At 36.7% G+C, this 19029-nt stretch overlaps 1 protein-coding gene across 1 annotated transcript; it reads right to left on the bottom strand.

Annotated features, from left to right (window-relative positions):
* Positions 1 to 5404: 5404 nt before the first annotated feature.
* Positions 5405 to 6465, bottom strand: snRNP-U1-C (small ribonucleoprotein particle U1 subunit C). Its single transcript, XM_085948754.1, has one exon. It carries the CDS (start codon positions 6318 to 6320, stop codon positions 5820 to 5822), a length of 501 nt encoding a protein of 166 aa, XP_085804880.1. The 5' UTR covers positions 6321 to 6465; the 3' UTR covers positions 5405 to 5819.
* Positions 6466 to 19029: the final 12564 nt, after the last annotated feature.

Genomic DNA, 19029 nt, shown 5'->3' with positions numbered 1-19029 from the left:
TGATTACATTGTTTTACAAATTTTAATATTTTAGTTATTTATTATACATGCAATCACAACAGAAATGATTTGTTTTTCGAAAATGATGACATGTTATGATGCAGCTTTTAATTTATTTAAATAAATTAATATATGATATTTATTGAGTTTATTTTATTTCAATCCCTTGTGTTTTTTTTCTTTTAACTGTACCATTGTTATTGTTAGGAAAATGTAGAATCAAGCTGACAAAAGATCTGTGGTATATCAATCAATTCATTATATCCTAATGGATTTAAATTCAAATTCCTTCAAGTACCTTCGGTCGATTTCTTTGTTGACACAGAACTAGCTGATTTAAGTTTATCACTTTTCATTTGAGTAATTTTTTCCAATCCGGGATTTACCTTTGGACATCTTGAGGCACTGCACACTCACCAATGGTAAATTCGCAACTGACACATAACATAATATAGTTAACAGTGGCGAGAGGTAGGCTGTTAAGATCCGATATAAATAGTCCACACAAAACTTTGTCAGTCATACTTAAATTTGTTTTCATTTAACTAATAATGCAAATTGCGGATGGTGCTGGTTGGTTTTTAAATGTCAATTAAACCCTGACTAACCAAGCTATAATAGTTTAGGTACACTATGGGTGTTCCGACAAAAATAATGCACACTTTTTTAATCATACTTATTTATTTTCATTAAGTTTATTAAGCCACGCCTACACCAAACCACAATATCTAATATAATTATGAATGATTTAATGAGATATTTTAAAAATAGAGAAATATTTTTTTGAGTTATTATCTATTATTGCTTGGTTTACGCAAGATTTAATTTAATTTATAAAAATACCCCAACACCATCTGCAACTTGCAGTCTTAGTTCAATGAAATCAAATACGTATGACTGATAAAGTTTAGTGTGCACCATTTATATAGGATCTTAAGAGCCTACCTCCACCCTTCGCCACTGATATTTAATTACCATATATACATGTACCAGATTAGTACGTATCTATATTAATGATCATGAAACCATTATAGTAAGGAATTATAAGTGTTAGGAAATATTATACATTAACATACACTCCCAATTAATAAATTCATCAAGCCTATTTATAATGCCATTACTCGTAAACAATGGAACTGCACAGGAAATATTGGAAACTTTATAAACATTGGATAATGAGACATGTCAATAAGTGACAACTTGGATCGATTAGAATTAAAATTCCATATATAGTTGATAGTATTATAAATAGCGCCCGTGCACGTGCATAGATTTATCGCCACCAATAGTGCGTATATCGCGACCATAACAAGAAAATGTCCATGTAAACATGTATTATCCTGCAGTTGGCAAGATTGAATGCATGAATCAAAAGAGCTCGGAAGCTTCTGAATTACTCACTGTTAGCAGTAAATCCATGCACATATAAAGGAGGTATTAATGTAAGTATAGTATTAACGATAGTAAACAAAGCCACGCTACACACATATGACAATGCTGCTAGAATATTTTTTATCTAAAAAGAATAATTGGTAAATACATGATTTACATTTTCACTATTCCAATTCAACAATGATGAAAATAAGATATTCACATATACCTAACACAGGACCTGCACTGCCCGCCAGATGCTTTTTTTGCATGCTGCCGATATGTAAGCTAAATTGAACGTACAATTTTTACCTTGCTTTGTGCAATGTTCTCCCTCCGAGTGATTCTAAGCATAACCGATAGATGTCGCGTTTATAATAATATTATTGTACGTACGTATGAAGTAGGTAAAAATTTCCCGCGCAGTATTTTAAAATACTAGGTATATTATTATTTCATACGTTATGAGGTAAATGCTCCCTTGTTTGATGCGTCATATTAATATTGAACCAATCAAAATATTGATTAGAGTAATATTGTTATCATTAAGTTAGGTACAGCCATCTCACCAAACAAATACCGATTTTATAATTATTTTACATTTCAAAATTAAACATTAAATAATTTTAATATAAATCTACAGTAAAATAAATAACATAATACGTATAATATACCTACTTATACTTATTTTTGACCTTGAATGTCTTTCAAATCAGTCCCATTTGGAGTGCAATTCTGGAATTGAGGTGTACAAAAGTAGTAGCAAATTTTTAACACAAGTGATATCCCGTTGGAAAATTAATGATCCATGCCTAGTGTTTATAAAAATGATACAGCGCGTATATGAGAATAATGTGGGATGACAAATAAGGATTTTGCAGCTTTTTCTCAATGAAACATGTCTAAAATACTTAAATTAGTTACGATTTATGGAAGTTACGAGTGACAAACTTGGTAACTATGTCAGCACATATGAAGTGTAATTAGGTACAATAAAAAACGAAAAGAGTGTGTACCTATTGCCTTTTGCATCATACCGAGGCTTTGTAGTAACTTTGGCAACAAATAAATGCTGTCCGTGAATGTAAGCGTCGTTTAACATACACCACGAAGGCTATCGCAGATTTTTTTTTCAATACCACGAATAGGAATATGCATGTCTTTATTTGCACTCCCTAATTTTATTATCACCGGCCGCCACTGATCTACGGACATGGCTAAAGGCTCAGATTAATTTCGCTAATTAGGTACCTACATTCTGAGTTACAAAAAACGATACTTACTGTATTTTGTAATTTTTTTTAATATTCGTAAATAGTCAATAAATCTCAAAGAACTCGACAATGTGAATAAATTAGTCATCCACACGTCAGTTTAACTGGCAACTCTAAAAACTTATACAATAACTGATGGCAAACCCATCCTGCCACGTTTTTGCATATACACATCATCAGTTTACCAGTTAACTGATAGCTCGACTAAAACGAAAACTAAACTGATCATTTAACCGTTTCGCCACGGAGCATTTAATTACCACATTTAATCCTTATAATTCGATATAATTAGCATGTTATTTAAATGTGGTAATTAAATGCTCCGCGGTCAACAAGTTAAATAGCATGCTTTTTATATATATTGGCCCCCTAATGAGGGCACAACAGCTGTGCGGTCAATGAGTTAAAAACACCTTTATCCACAGAGTAATTACTTACCTTCATAGACTTTTTACAAGAAATGGATTTCACTATTCACTATATATAAAAAACATGTGAGTTTAATTCACTAGTAGAATTTAAACCAACTACTGCAAGATGAAGGCGTCCAGTACTCCACTACAAGCTCAACAAAATTTATGTGGCTTAGTTTAACCCATTAAATACCGGGAGATATTAGTATGGTGGTACCTGGTGGGCTGCAAATTTCTATGAAAGAAACATCTTCTTTGGAACTACATTAAAAGCATATCATAGAGACTTGTATTTCACCATAATTCCAAGGGATGGCAGTGTGTGTAATAACTAATATTATAATTATTTACAAAAAATCAACCGTTTAATGAGTCTAAAGTACAGCGTGTATATACGCCCATTTTCTATAGCCGGCTTTGTGCGCACGGAATTATAGATCGTGTGAATGCGTTTGTGGCATACTAATTATAGCAGAATCAAAACCAGTATTGAGAAGAGAATTTCAGAAAAAATGTGAAGTTGCTTTTAGATACAAAAACTATTTAACACAAGCATTTTTGATTTCACACTAACAAATTAAATGATAAATTCAGAGTAATCGAAAATGCAAGTAATCATGCCAACCTATTCCAATTACCTACTTTTGACTCATTGTCGATCGTAAAGTTTCTAATCCTTTTCAGTAGGTATCTAGTAACGTCCACTAAATTGCCCCCTTCGAGAATTAGACAGGAACCAGATTCTGACAGTTTTATAACAAGGTGTTAGCAGCGACAAATATTATGTTTTAAGTCCGTCCCGTAATGTCCACATTTAGGCAAAAGATGGTACGAGGGTGGGTCAATAAGTCCTTAGAAAAGCCGACAGGTGGCGCGACTAGTACTGTAAGCGGTTTGTTTTCATGCAGCGGCACTACCGATTCAGTTTGCTGCGAAGTTTCAATCAGATTGGTCGGGTTGTTGTGTGTTTCTCGTACATTTAAAAAAAAAAATTGCTTGTGGAAAATGGAAAAATGGAAAATTGAGTTTAGAGCTGTTATTAAACATTTTAATATAAAAGGGTTAACAGCAAAGGAAATAAAAAATGAGTTGGATTTAGTTCACGGCATATCTGCTCCTTCACTTGCAACTATTTATAACTGGTTAAATGAATTTAAACGTGGTCGTACATCAACAAAGGATGAACCACGCTCAGGACGTCCTGTAGAGGTGACTACACCAGAAATGATCAATAAAATCCACGATATGGTGTTAAGTGACCGAAGAATAAAGTTGAGTGAGATAATTGAGGTTACAGGGATCTCAAAAGGTAGCGTCATTTCTATTTTACATGACAAATTGGGCATGAAAAAAGTTTCTGCAAGATGGGTGCCGCGTTTGCTCACAGTCGACAATAAACGCAATAGGGTGGTGGCCTCTAAAGCCCTGTTGTCGCTCATGCAACGCAATCCGGATGAATTTTTTCGTCGCTTTGTGACTGTAGATGAAACATGGATACACCACTATACTCCCGAGACGAAAGAACAGTCAAAGCAGTGGATTGCGAAAGGCGAACCATGTCCAAAGAAGGCGAAAACCGTAAAATCAGCTGGTAAGGTTATGGCTACTGTATTTTGGGATGCACGTGGAATTATTTTCGTTGACTATTTGGAAAAAGGAAAAACAATAACAGGGGATTATTATGCATATTTATTGGACCAGCTAAAAAACGAAATTGAAGAAAAACGGCCTCATTTAAACAGGAAAAAAATCCTCTTTCATCAGGACAATGCCCGTGTTCATACATGTTTACGATCAATGGCTAAAATTGAAGAATTGAAGTTCGAATTGGTCGACCACCCACCGTATTCGCCAGATTTAGCCCCCAGTGACTTTTTCCTTTTCCCAAACTTAAAAAAATGGCTAAGTGGACAACGTTTTTTTTCAAATGAAGAAGTCATCGATCGGACAAATGCTTATTTTGAGGACCTTCCGAAAACTTATTTTTCTGACGGTTTAAAAAAAATTGAGAAACGTCTAACCAAGTGTATTGAGCTCCAAGGAGATTATGTTGAGAAATAAAAAAAAAATACAAAAATAAAAACTGTTTTAATGCTTTTTTCTAAGGAATTATTGACCCACCCTCGTAACTAATCTTGTACCTGAATGTTCTGCCACTGACCCATTTCCGAAGTCACCCCGCTCGTCTCGCTGTTACCAGAAAATGTCAGGTAACTCACCTGTGTGGTCCATTTTAATTCTCCATTTATAGAACAAAATAAATATTGCATGTGTTGATTTTTAAAATATTATTTTAATGGGTGCGCCTCAGATTCTCAGTAGGTATATAAAAAATGAAGGCAATAATATGTTTCAAGTATTATTTATTATAAAAATTACATTTAGTTTCATGACATACATACGGTACTTATCATTAACAAATTTACAATAAAATAATCAGATTGCTTAGTTTCATATGTCAGTTTGAGTCTCTTTTATATTTTTTGTCCAATCGGGTAAAGCAGAGTTATTGTATTATGTTTCAATCAATGAATGCTAAGTAAATAAAAATTAAGACAACTGAAACTCACTACGAAATCAGCATACCATTATTCAGAACACTATTAAAATAATCTGTAAACATGAGATTAATAATGAGACAAATTCTCAAAGACTAAATTCAAAAAGATCTTCGTAATTTGGTTAATTTTAGATAAACAAATTGTCACTATGCAATCCTGATTAAGATTAGTCTTTCACACTTCCAACTTGAAGATTTCACTCACGAATTTTTGATTTGCGGTGGACCGTTCATCATAGGCGGTCGCATCGGTCCCATAGGTCCCATTGGGCCCATCATTGGACCCATAGGGCCCATCATGGGCGGCCTCATACCCATCATAGGTGGCATAGGACCGTGGGGGCCCATCATCATCGGAGGCATAGGGCCTGGAGGTCCCATCCCAGGCGGAGGAATCATCCCCGGCGGTGCGCCTTGCGGAGCGCCCGGCGGTCGTTGCGGAATTCCAGGTCCTCCGAGATTAGCGGGCGGAGGGATCGCTACACCCCCTTTGGAGGTTGCGAATGGGTTCTGAGCTATCTTCCCGGCTTTGAAGGCCGCAGTCGTCGCGTCGATCAAATGCTGAGCTTGCTCCTCCATCCATTTCTGATAATAAAATCGTACGTTGTCTTTATGTTTGCGTCCTGTACAGTGAGTCTTTCTGACGCTGGGTGAATCGTGAGTTAAATAAGTATCGCAATAATCACAGTAATACTTTGGCATTTTAAAGGCTTTAGCTTTAACAATATCAAAGAAAATGTTTTGCTAATAATTCTAATAAAACTTTACGTATATTGTCTATGAACAAAACGTCAAATTTTAGGTTAACTGGTTTGAGTTTTTTGTTATTGAGTTGGTCGCAATGGCACTGCTTGTATTTTGTCGTTTAGTGTGGCATACTCACAGACTACCTAATATTTTAAGTGTATACTTAGACATTGATGATACATCAATATTATTAATCATTGATGGAATTACCAAAAATTAACCATCATGTTCTTTGTTTGTAGATAGAGAACAAAATTATCAGATTATTAATCAAAAAAGGATGTGTAGCGAGCATACAGACGTCAAGTAAATCCTAAAAAGTGTATAATGAAAAACAAAAGCAGGCTCTCACATCAAACCTCGTCTGCCTGCAACGTGGTATCGAATACGTCGATGTGACGTCATCGTTATTCACAAAACACATGTTGCCAAATGGAGCTTCGCAGATTGGTCGAATGCGACTTTTTGTTTGAAAAAAAACATCTAAGGTAAACGTACCAGTAGTTGACCACTGTTTGTTGAAAATATCAACAAAAATAACAAATAACGTTTAGCATTAGACCGAATGTTCGCAAAGCAAGTCTACTCATAATGGATCAAATGTCTTAATTAATATGACAAGACAAAAATTAAGAAAGGGTCTGTTACAAAAAAAATGTGTTCAATCTTTCAAAACCATGTTGCTGTTTCAGTAGTTGACCACTATATTTTTCAGTAGTTGACCATGTCTAATCAGGAGACTTCATGGCAAATCTGTCATCAGAGTTGCCTCAGGGCTTCCTGTCAGACCACTCTAGTCCATAGCTACTTGAATCAACTTGGTAGCAATGGGCGGTTCAGTAACAAGTTACATAGGAGAGGATTTTGTTTGACAGCCAATCATCAGATTCGTTCAGGGGTAACAAAAGGTGCAGAATTAGTAACTTCAAAGTAAAAACACAAAAATATATTTATTTTAGCAACTAAGTACTTATATACATACTACATAGTAACGCATAGGCTCAGTACTTACCAAAATAAAACTTAACATGAAAATCCTTAGATATTCCAAATAAAGTCCAATTCCGGAACTAAAAATTAGGTACGAGTTTTGCTTACTTGTGTCGGGTCATTCATGTGGGATACTACCGCCTTCCATTCATAGCTAAGTAGGTACATCGGGTCGCTCTGGCCATTTCCATAGTCTCCCGCAGTTTTGCATCGATGAAATAGTAGCTTTTACTTTAGAAATATGGACGATTTTCCCCGGGAAGTATTATATTATAATGTTCAATAATGACTTTCATAACGGGCAGCCATCGAGTTTTAGGCTAAAAGCTTTCATCACTAGACTCAATCATGCCATTCACTCTCTGCTGAGTCTGAAATGTGAACACTTGGGTTAGAAGACTCAGAAGAAAAACGCATTTTCTTCTTGACTGCTTTCAATTTCCCCATTTTTTTTCTTTCTTTGCTTGCTCATTCAGTTCTTTCTTTCTTTACCTCTCTGCAGCTCATTCTTTTTTCAACCGTTCCATTTCTTCTTTCTTCCTCTTTTTGTTTAGGAAATACTTCTGGCACAGTTTATCGGAAACACTGGTGGGGTTTTTTCCCTTTTTGCTTTCTTCTTGAATTTTTCTTCCCCTTCACCGGGGAAGAAGTAATGTCTCTTGAATGGACTACGAACATTTGATGGACCAGCCACGGGTTCACTGGCGATTGGAGACAAAGTATCATTACAAATCCTTATACCAGCCTCAGGTGCACTGGCGATTGGAGACGAATCACCATCACAAGTCGTTAGACCAGCCACAGGTGCCCTAGCGATTGGAGATGAAACATCATAATAATTCATAGTATTCCAGGCAGCCAAAGACGTCATATCATCGGATTCCTCTTCTTGCAATGCCTCATCGATGAGTCTGACCGGCTCAGGTGGAGTGATATTTTCCAACACATTTTTTACTTTTCGTCACAGTGCGAACAGTGACTTGTCATCTTGATCAGGTTCGTTGTTTTTGCGGAATGATTCAAGATTTTCCGCATCAATTTTTTTACTCAGGAACTGCAGTCCTCTCTCTAAATACCGCTTACGTTACTCTGATATAACCATAGAAGGCACAATTTCAGATTCTCCTGGTACTGTTACAGCTTGAGGGCTCCATGGACAAAGTCTACATTTTCGGAAATTTCTTGAGGAATTCTTTTGTAGTTGTAGAGGACTGTCGTTGGTGTGACAGCCCCACCGACACTCCCTGTTACTATGAGGGCTATGCATTCTTTATCATCGGCATTTACCTGCTGGTACACTGTCTTGTTTCGTTTTTTGGCTAAGCCCCTGCTCCCCTAGGGGCGGCAGGTTATATGAAAGTATGGTGAAGCAGGCAGGTTATATAAAAAAAGTATGGTGAGGTAGGCTGATCATCAATTTGCGGCAAAACTAACGTTAACATTATTAATTATATGGGTACGTTATAATGACCAAAGTAAATCCTCCGTGATGCCTGCATTTTTTTTATCGCGTCGCTATTTCTCGTAAGTTGTTGTCTATTGTTGGCCTGCTTCATTCAGTTGCTATATATTCAGGGCTATAATTCAAGAAATTTTTGTTTTCCGAAGAAAAAATACACGAACCCGTTGCCGAAAAAACAAAAAATTAAAGTTGACGCCTAGGTCATCTACTGGACAGAACCACCCTAGACACTTCTAATTAATAAATAATCATCGTTCCATACTTTGAATGTAAAAATTGTTCAGTGAAATAATTTTATTTAATTTATCTAGTAGTTGACCACCCTGGTCAACTACTGAAAAAGTATTACAAAAAGTTTTGAGTAGTTGACCCCCCCACAAACTTGCTTCCTTGTAAATATAACTTAAAAATTACAAATGATCTCAATACTTCAATATTATAACTGCCCATAATGCATTAACTTGATATTATGAAGTCAAAAACATTAAATTGCCATAATATGCTTACATCCACTGATATCCTTAACAATTTACTTAAGAAATTAAAAATAAAATGCTTAGGGCGTGATATGTTGTTTTCAAATAGCTGCTATGACGCTCCTATGACATATGGTGATGTGTTAGTTCCTCAATCCGATCACAGATGGCTTCACTTGTCTGAACTTTACAATTTAGAGCAATCCCGCATCCACGTTTCTTATTTTGGATATTTTATTGAAAAAAGGTCAACTAATGGTACATCGACAATTTGCATGCTTTTCGGGCTGCGAGTAAAAAACTCTAAGACGCATACGAACACCTATGAATCGATCATTCCTATACCGGCTCGAAGAAGAGAGCTGCAAACATTTTCTTCCTGTTGGAATGCCATGCTAACTGGTCTTATTTGCACGTACCTACATGCAGTGGCGCACTCAAGGTTTAATATTGGGGAGCCCAAGGAGGAGAAAGTAAATTAGTTCCATAGGCTCTTTTTCTTTTTCATATAATTATTTTTACATATTTTCACAATACACGGCTGCATATTTTTACAGTTTCTCCTAGTTTTTACTAAATTTGAGGCATAGTGACGGCAGTGGCGCACCCAGGGGGGGGGCAAGGGGCCTTGGCCCCCTCCAAAAACATTGAAATTGAAAGCCAATAGATTAGACAAATAAAAACACGGCAAAAAATGATTTGAAATTCTCCAGCACCCTCTTTCAACTCAAAAATTTCGAAACACTAATGTCGGGTTTTTTTAGAAACTCAATCTGTAATGGAAATATCAAAAAATTCTCAAGTGTTTCAAAATTTTTGTGTTAGAAATTTAAATCTAAGAATTTTTTCTAAAATGGGTGCTGGAGAAATACAAATCATTTTTTGCCCTTCTTTTATTTGTCTAAGCCTAAGGTTTAGTTTATTGGCTTTCAATTTCAATGTTTAAAATCATTCTGATAATTTTTATGTTTGGGGGGTGCCAGGGCTCCATGCCCCCCCCTGCCCCCTGGGTGCGCCACTGCCTACCTGATATTCGTCCAGTTAGACTCCTCAGCCTGTGTCGACTGCGTATGTCGTCAGGAAGTGATTGAATTTTGGTCTGTGTATCAACCCTGAAGATCAATTCGCGGAGCCACCACATGATGTCATGTTGGGCCTGTGGTGGGATTGTCGCCAATTGGCGAGGGTGGGACATCAACAATAATTGATGACAGGAACGTTGTAGCCGGTGGCAATGCAACCTCCATCGTGGACTGACGATGCGAAGTTGAGTCGCCCCAGAAGGGATCGAGCCTGTCTGAGCTTGTAGATCATATTCTTGTCCTTGTGCTCTTTGATGCTGTTTTTTGGCTCCCCTTTACCTAGGTAGGTATATCGTCGTTGATCTGTAAAAACCTCCGATGTGACAAAATTGACATTTAACAGTAGAGTGAAAAAACTACTTTATAAGCACAAAAACGAATATAGACTTCCAATTTTCTTCGTGAGTCTCTGATTAGCTTCCTTTATCTAAATAACAACAGTCATTGATATTTTGTAATATTTGGTAATAAAATTTAAGTTGTTACATTGGAGCAGTGGCGCGCCCAGGATTTAATATTGGGGGGGGGCCAAGGAGGAGAATGTAAATTAGTCCCATAGGCTCTTTTTCTCCTTCACAGCCTAATTTCTCGTTTATCGGCCTTTTTTCTATTGCACTCGGTGTACCAACACCATAGTCCCCACATCCTGAAACGGGCCCTCAGGCTAGGATATTTGGCGGCCCCCCTACCTACCGATTAGATTAAAGGCAGTGTGAAACACTACATTAACGTTTTTCAAATTGTGTTTTAGTTCAAATTAAGGGTAGGTACTCATACAGTGAATTATTGGCGATTTTTAATACATCTACTTTAATAATGGAGCTGTCGAGTATCGACACATAATAATTAAAAAATATATTGCACAATTATATAACTGAAAATGTTCAAAGCCATGAAGTATAATAGCGCCGAAAGCGACTTTTTTTTACTATTAAAGCTAATTTATGATGTGTGTTTATCTCACTTATCTGGTCAACCTGACACGCCGGGCCCCCAACAGCCCGGGCCCCCAGGCTAGAGCCCTGTTAGCCCTTCCCAGTCATGACCTACACCCCTCCGGAATCCGGGTGGACACCGAGAATCTTTTGACAGTTCCATTAGTGTTTCGAAATTTTTGTGTTAGAAATTAAAATCTAAGAAATTTTTCTAAAAAGGGTGCTGGAGAATTACAAATCATTTTTTTTGCCGTGTTTTTATTTGTCTAAGCCCAAGGTATAGTTTATCGGCTTTCAATTTCAATGTTTAAAATCATTCTGATAATTTTCATGTTTGGGGGGTGCCAGGGACCCTTGCCCCCCCCCCCCTGGGTGCGCCACTGCACAAACCTACCCAACAGAACACAGCCTAATTTCTCGTTTATCAGACTTTTGTCTATTGCACTCGGAGTACACCACTCCGGAATTCGGGTGGACACCGAGAATTTTTTGACATTTCCATTAGAGATTGAGTTTCTAAAAAAACCCGACATTAGTGTTTCGAAATTTTTGTGTTAGAAATTAAAATCTAAGAATTTTTTCTAAAGAGGGTGCTGGAGAATTTTAAATCATTTTTTGCCGTGTTTTTATTTGTCTAATCTATTGGCTTTCAATTTCAATGTTTTTGGGGGGGGCAAGGCTTGCCCCCCCCCCCTGTGTGCGCCAAGGCCCCTTGCCCTCCCCTGGGTGCGCCACAGCATTTATATAGAAAAGGGTAATTTATTGAATAATCTGTTACAATCTTTTATTAAATTTGTTGTTTTTTATGATTCTCTGTACATTTTCAAAAGTAAAAGTATTTCAATTTAAAGTATGTACGTATTAAAAAAAAGAATTTCACCTATTAATTTTAAATTGAAATCAATTTAATCAATATAAACAAAAAATATATAACTATCTATTAATAAATAAGTATGTACTATATAATAATAATAAGTAGGTACTTAATTATTTTCTCTTATCTTGGTTGGGTAATGCATCATAAAAGGGATGGTGGTATTTTTCAATAACTGATTTCATTTTCTGTAGGTGTTATAATTTTTCGTCAGAGATTGGGAGCTGGAACTTATGTAGACTTTCACTGTAACGTGTTATATTTTTGTTTTCGCAGCGACTCGGTAATCATCATCATCATCAGGGGCGCGACAACCCGGTGTGGGTCCTGGCCTCCTCCAACAGCTCTCTCCACCTGTCCCTATCCAGTGTGGCCGCTTTCCAATTTGGTACCCCCAGAATACGGCAGTCACTGGCAGCTCCATCTAACCAGCGAATCTTTGACCTACCTCTTCTTCTACGTCCTATTGAATTGCTGGACATCACTCTCTTTGCCGGTTCATTGTCATTCATACGGTGCACATGACCTAGCCATCGCAGTCTCCCAATCTTAATTGATTGAACTGCGCTGCAATCTTCGTACAGCCCGTAGAGCTCAGCATTATATCTTCTCCAATTGGTGCCATCCCTGATCGGTCCATATATACGGCGGAGAATTTTTCTTTCAAAGATGTTCAGGGTTCGTTCATTTCGCAGAGTTAATGTCCAGGTTTCCGATGCGTAGGTGAGCACTGGCTTTACAAGTGTCTTGTAAAGAGTGCTTTTAGTTCGGCGAGATAGTAAGCGGGACTTAAAATGTCTTAACAGACCAAAGTAGCATTTATTCGCAGACATGATTCTCTTGTTGATTTCTTCTGTAATATCATTATGTCGAGTTACAAAAGATCCAAGGTATATGAAACTGTCGACCGTATCAAACTTGTATGCACCAATATCTAACTTTGGTGCACTCGGTAATGTCTCCCAATTTTCAGAGAAATCTAATGTGAATGCACGCTACTATTTTGGCAAATATTTTATCTGCCTAATATGTCAACAACTAATATATCCCCTGCTTTATTGTCTGGTCTAATTGAGGAGAAGTTTGATGGGATGTGATATTTCTTGAAGAAAGTATAATCTAAATTTTGTATGCAATGTGGATTTTTCTGACTTGCTATTCGCATTCGTACAATATAGTCGGAAGGTGAGTTAACTGGTGGATAAAAAAATCTCCAAGAGCTGAATGTACTGAGTATGCCTCCATCATGTATGTCCTTTTTCTAAATATAGTTGGTGGATGGTTATATTATTTTCTTTTGCAAAGTCACTTAGAGCACTGGACAAGATTTTATAGTTTAAGATAGTTGCATCCATCCAAAATTAATACAAATATTCTAAAATTCTTTGAAATATTTGTCAAGTGGTCTACCAGGCATGAACTAAACTCATTACTACTAACACCACCATTAGCTTCATGCCATACGTTGAAGTCGACTATGAGAGTATATCGTGAAATTGTGAACCTGCAACTTCATTTTATAATAACATCGGGAAGCTAACGACTTGGGCAACCAACAGTTCATCACTAACACTATCATTTAATGCTTTTTTGGCAATTCTCCCAGCTTCCTTCTTCTCTCGGTGGGCATCCTAGATATCCTTGGGAACATTTGATTTGCTAAAACCAACACAAATATCACACTGATCTTTACGAGGCTTATGAATTGCATGTGTTTTAAATATGTGTGTTGCTTTACATTTTCTGTGCACCATTGTATGCGTATTTTGTACATGTGGCTTTTAGAAGTAAATGATTCAAATAGTTCAAACTTGATGATGCTCTACAATAATGTGAAGGGATTTTTGGTATTAAAGTTACCCTTCACATATTCTAAGAGTAAACCTCTATTCTTTGATCGTCTATTTGATATAATAATATGTTTGCCGAGATAATCATCAAAGTCTTCATTTGAATTTGTTACTTTATTATTTTTTTCCTTAACCCAACATTTGAGGCTATCCTCTCCCAAGGATAATGTGTTAAGGAATAACAATCTACAAATTTTTATGCGGTTACCTTCTACGCCCTTCAAAATTTTTTTAGAAGGCTTGTTTTGAAGAATAGTTTGACCGGTTTGTCTTCTTTGCCGGACAGATCTTGTTTGAACTAATTTTGTAATGAACATTTCCATCAAATCCCACGAACTCAAATTCCAAAACGAACCGAAGATTAATTTTCTATTTTCTTCTGATAATTTGTCATATAAATAAGATGCAGTTGTTATTTTTATGGGAGTTCTATGTTTACATCTCCCTTTAATATATTTCGCAGGCCGTAAGATATTTTGGGTAACTACTTTATTTTTTATTGTTTTATAACCTACGTTTCTTTTCCTCTATTTCATTGCAATTTTGCTTTTTTTCTTGTTTCATTTACGGATAATCTTTTATATCTAGTAGTGCAATATCTCCGAAGTGCCCAGATATACAACAGGTTGTGGGGGACTCATCATTTTTGACTGTTTCCCACATTGGAGCTATTACTGTCTCATCATAATAAGACATATTACATTGGAGGTTTCTATTTTCGATTATATTTTAATCTGTATGCTATAAGGAACAATGGAGGTTTTATGAAACCATGCGCTCTAATACGAAGAAACAGAAAATGCAAAAATATCATTTTGACAAAATTGTCACATCGGATGTTTTAACAGCTCAACGACGATAATATCATTCCCTTGATTATCTATCTCACTGGCCACATTCTCCTTGCTCTGACAGCGTCCTTTTTGGTTTGTCGGGTTTTTGCAGTGTTGCGTGGAGTTTGTTTGATATGGCTCAAGGAAACCAACTAGACGTTACCTGGAGTTTTTTTATTCAATAAATAATTCACAAGGCTTGAGAATGTTACATTCTACATATTGAACATTCCTACCTACATAATTTGAAAACATACATTATCATGCATATCCCCAATAGAAAAATTTGTTTTAGAAAAAATACGACACCTGACGGGACTTGAACCTGTAACGGGCTAGATTCGCGCCAGAGGATATGCATGAGATGTTTTCAAATGCATGTTCAATAAGAATTTTAATGATAGGTAAAACTCCTTTCAGTATTCGCTTTTAACTCCTAAATCCCTCGAGATCCTATAATATTAATATGTACTATCGACCAAGGGTTCTTGGTGATATTTGAATTTAAATCTCTTGAGATAATATGTTTGTTTTCACTTGGTAAAGCAAGATAAGTCTCACAAAAGAAAGTGGTCGAAAATAAAAATGGCTTGTATTCCCATGGTATTTCTCGCTTCTAACTTCAGTATACCGGACTGAACAGTGAAGCTAATGGGTTTGGTTCCTTCTCCGTAGCTTGTGCCTTTGGAAAAATTTCAAAATAATATTATAGCCTCTTCGTGCCGATAATTACCCTCTATCGGATGTCTTGTATGGGGCAATTGTCTAACCAATTTGGAGAGGCCACTGACATTCAAACACTGTCTAGTCAACCAAAGACTATCTACAGATAATTGAACGGCTCTCGACTATAAATATTTGAGACGCATTTCGCAGTTTTTTGGACATATTGTTGCGCGCGGACTGGATAACCTGTGGAGACTGGTGGTTTTGGGTAGCATCCAGGGAAGGCGAAGCAGAGGAAGAACAGTGTGCTGGAATAACCAAGCGAAGAAGCTTACTGGAGGCAGCCTTCACTCTGTCTTGAGAGAAACAGAAGATCGGCTGGGGTGGAACGTTTTGGTCGCTCATGACGATATTTCAAGGTGATCACAATACTCAGCCATGGGGGCAAACCAAGGAGAGAAAACATTGCATAATATACATTATAAAAAATTGGTAGAACAATCCAATTGGATATTCGAATCTAATGCATTAGCGGAATCAAGTAAGTATGTTGCAGTCTAGGTACTACCTATGACGTATTTAAAAAAAATATTACACTATCTAGATTCTAGGTACTTATTAACGACACTAGAGGCGCTATTATCGCAATGTACATAATAATTGTCGTAATTTATCTCGCTCTAAAATGGTTAACACACTCTGAGTTCCCTGGGTTAACAGTTAACACAGTTATGAGCGGCCGTGTTAAAAAAACATCACCATAGCTGATAACATCACGCAAAAACATCACACCTAGTTCACATCGCGGTATAATTGACTACATATTTAAATACGATACCTACAGCGGCATACAGCATATTAATTATCACATGTTTTATTGGTTTTGAATAATATTATGTTAGAATATGCAGAAGAATAGCATATTATCAAACAGTGCTACCAAAAAGTTTTTTTTGTTATTTAAAATATTTTTTGGGTTCCATGGCCGCCTATTATAATAATGGTCCATATTATTTAGTCATTAGTGGCTAGGCTATATTATGGTAAATTCGGCACTGATAATAAGATACACTGTAATTTTAGACCAGATTTTTTAGAAATACTATAATTTTGGTTCGAAACGATAAATGTTTATTTAGCCTAGTCGCACATTGAAAACTGTTGAAAATCGTCTCGACTGGGATAATAGTCATACTTAAATCAAAACTGAGCGCAATAAGCAACTTTCTTATGTGCGTATAGGCAAGGCCGTGCGAGGACAGTGACGTCACCCGCAAGCCAAAATGAATGACGAAGTGCGACATTTCGTGATTATACTTGCGCTGCATGTCGGGTAAAAATAGTTGCATGTGACTCCAGCTGTTTTTATCAAACTAAAAGGTTACATTCATGGGGTATGCAGCGGTAAGTGTTTTGTGAATACCAACAAAATGACATCGACATATTCCACATGTTGCGGTCGAGACGAGTTTAGGTGTGAGAGCCGGCTAATCTTTCGTTGAATCTGGTTGTGTCTGCGAGTCTGCTAGTAGAAATTATGCCTTTATGAATTTTATTCGTTGCAAAACAATTAATTATCTTTCAATATAGGTATATATAGGTATATTGCTAGTTTTTAGATATTCTTTTGAATTATAAAAAATCTAGCGTTATTTTCTGCCATCTAGCTTGTTTTCATATCCTATTTGTAGCAAAATTTTTGTGTTTGGTTGGCAATACTGTTCATAACGATATTATTTTTAATTGTATTGTGTAGGTACCTACCTACCTTTTAAAAATTATTTCAATCAGTTCAGTACCTACTCCATACGATAGTACTCAGTATACATATATACATACCTATAAATTTGTGGGTAAAACCTTAAACAATAATACGCGGTGATTCCCCCCATATAAGAGATAAAATTTAAAAAAAAGTTGAATAGTTAAGATTGGTGTAAGTAAAGAAACAGTACCTAGGTACAAAGGTACCTAGTTATTACTCAAAAATGAAATATATTTTAGTGACCGGTGGAAATATTACTAGATACGGAGAAAATGAAGTATCTTGGGGATTAGGCGTTTTGTTACGGTCATTAAAATTAAATGTGACATTTGTGAAAATCGACCCTTATTTTAATATTGACGCGAGAAATTTTTCTCTAACGGAGCATGGTAAGGATGATAATATAAATATAATATTGTTTTATATTACACTTAACTATTTATTCTGACAGTGCTAATTTACAGGGCCCACCATATTTAGTAGGCTGTGGCACGAAACTGTGAATTTATTTTTTGTCTGCTTATGGTTTCTATGTCATTGGGGCAACTGGGGCTAGGCCCTTTATACCTTGCATCTGAGTGAATGTGGTTGAGGGAATTATCGTTATCGCGTTCAGCGAGATGATCTGGCATGGTTGAATTTGAAGTGTTCTTCTGGAACTGCGGCACGGTTCACGTTCGTTTCTTTATGATATCTTGCCAAGTAATCTGTTCTCTTGGGCGATGGTGTCTCTGAGATGGGAAATCATTTTTTTTATTTCATCTGGATTTTATTACGGTCTGTGTTCTGGAATTGGTATCGCTTTGTAAGATCGAATAATGTGGGGCATACGATTTTTGCGTTAATATTCTGATACGGCATGTCTAAAAGAGAAGGCGAATGACACAAATGGACACTAACGATACTAATAAATATGACTGTTGAGCCTTGCGCGTTCGATAGCCATGTCTTGTGTGGATACGACGGATATTAAGATAGTTATACCTGCAGACCAGATGTAGGTATATCGCTGGATTCAAAGTTTCTGGGCATGACGAATTTACCCGGAAAAGTGCTGTATTTCGCCGAAAGATTTTTTTGAATATTTTTTTCCTACTTATTTAATTAAAACGCAACTTTTCGTATCTGAATTCAGAAAAAAAGTTCTACGGGCCACCCCAGTGTTCACCTACGAGTTACTGTGAACTATCGCATCCACAAGTGGTTATCGAATGCCAGTGGCTTAGGATCGTTTGTGTCCGTTTGTGTCTACCGCGGTGTCTTGTCTTTTGGACATGCCGCATCAGAATAATATCAAAGCAAACATTGGGTGTCCCAGAGAGTTGCATCAATTTATGAGTGCCATGGGTCTTCCGGTGGCCACATGCCTTGCGTGTCGTAGAATTCTGAGAGGAATGAGGCTAATCCGTTTATAGGCTCTTCGACGGCCAAACCATCCGGGTCGCGATGACTTTATTCCGCCCATGGAACTCAGAATGATTAATATTGCGCCCCTTTCCAGCAGCGACGCCTTGAGCCCTTATCAATAGAAAACTCATGGAACCAAAGGGATTGAAGACTAATCTCTTTGCGTGGAACTCATATTTGGTCTGTTCATCTGGAGGAAGTTTACCCTCGTCTTCTCTAACTCATCGATTCACTTTATTTTTTGGTGGGGCAAAACTGCATAGAATCTATTTGAAATTGGATTGTTTTTTTCCATCAAAATCGATACTGTTTTCCAAAGCCATA

The sequence above is a fragment of the Rhyacophila brunnea genome, unplaced genomic scaffold, assembly GCF_057557595.1.
Source record: "Rhyacophila brunnea isolate RB1 unplaced genomic scaffold, BYU_Rbru_1.0 scaffold_10, whole genome shotgun sequence".
NCBI classification, from domain to species: domain Eukaryota; kingdom Metazoa; phylum Arthropoda; class Insecta; order Trichoptera; family Rhyacophilidae; genus Rhyacophila; species Rhyacophila brunnea.
This window is presented reverse-complemented; position numbering and strand designations above follow the sequence as displayed.

Excerpts from the sequence above, each read along its gene's own strand:
- snRNP-U1-C (XM_085948754.1), bottom strand. The coding sequence starts at position 6,320 with ATGCCAAAGTATTACTGTGATTATTGCGATACTTATTTAACTCACGAT.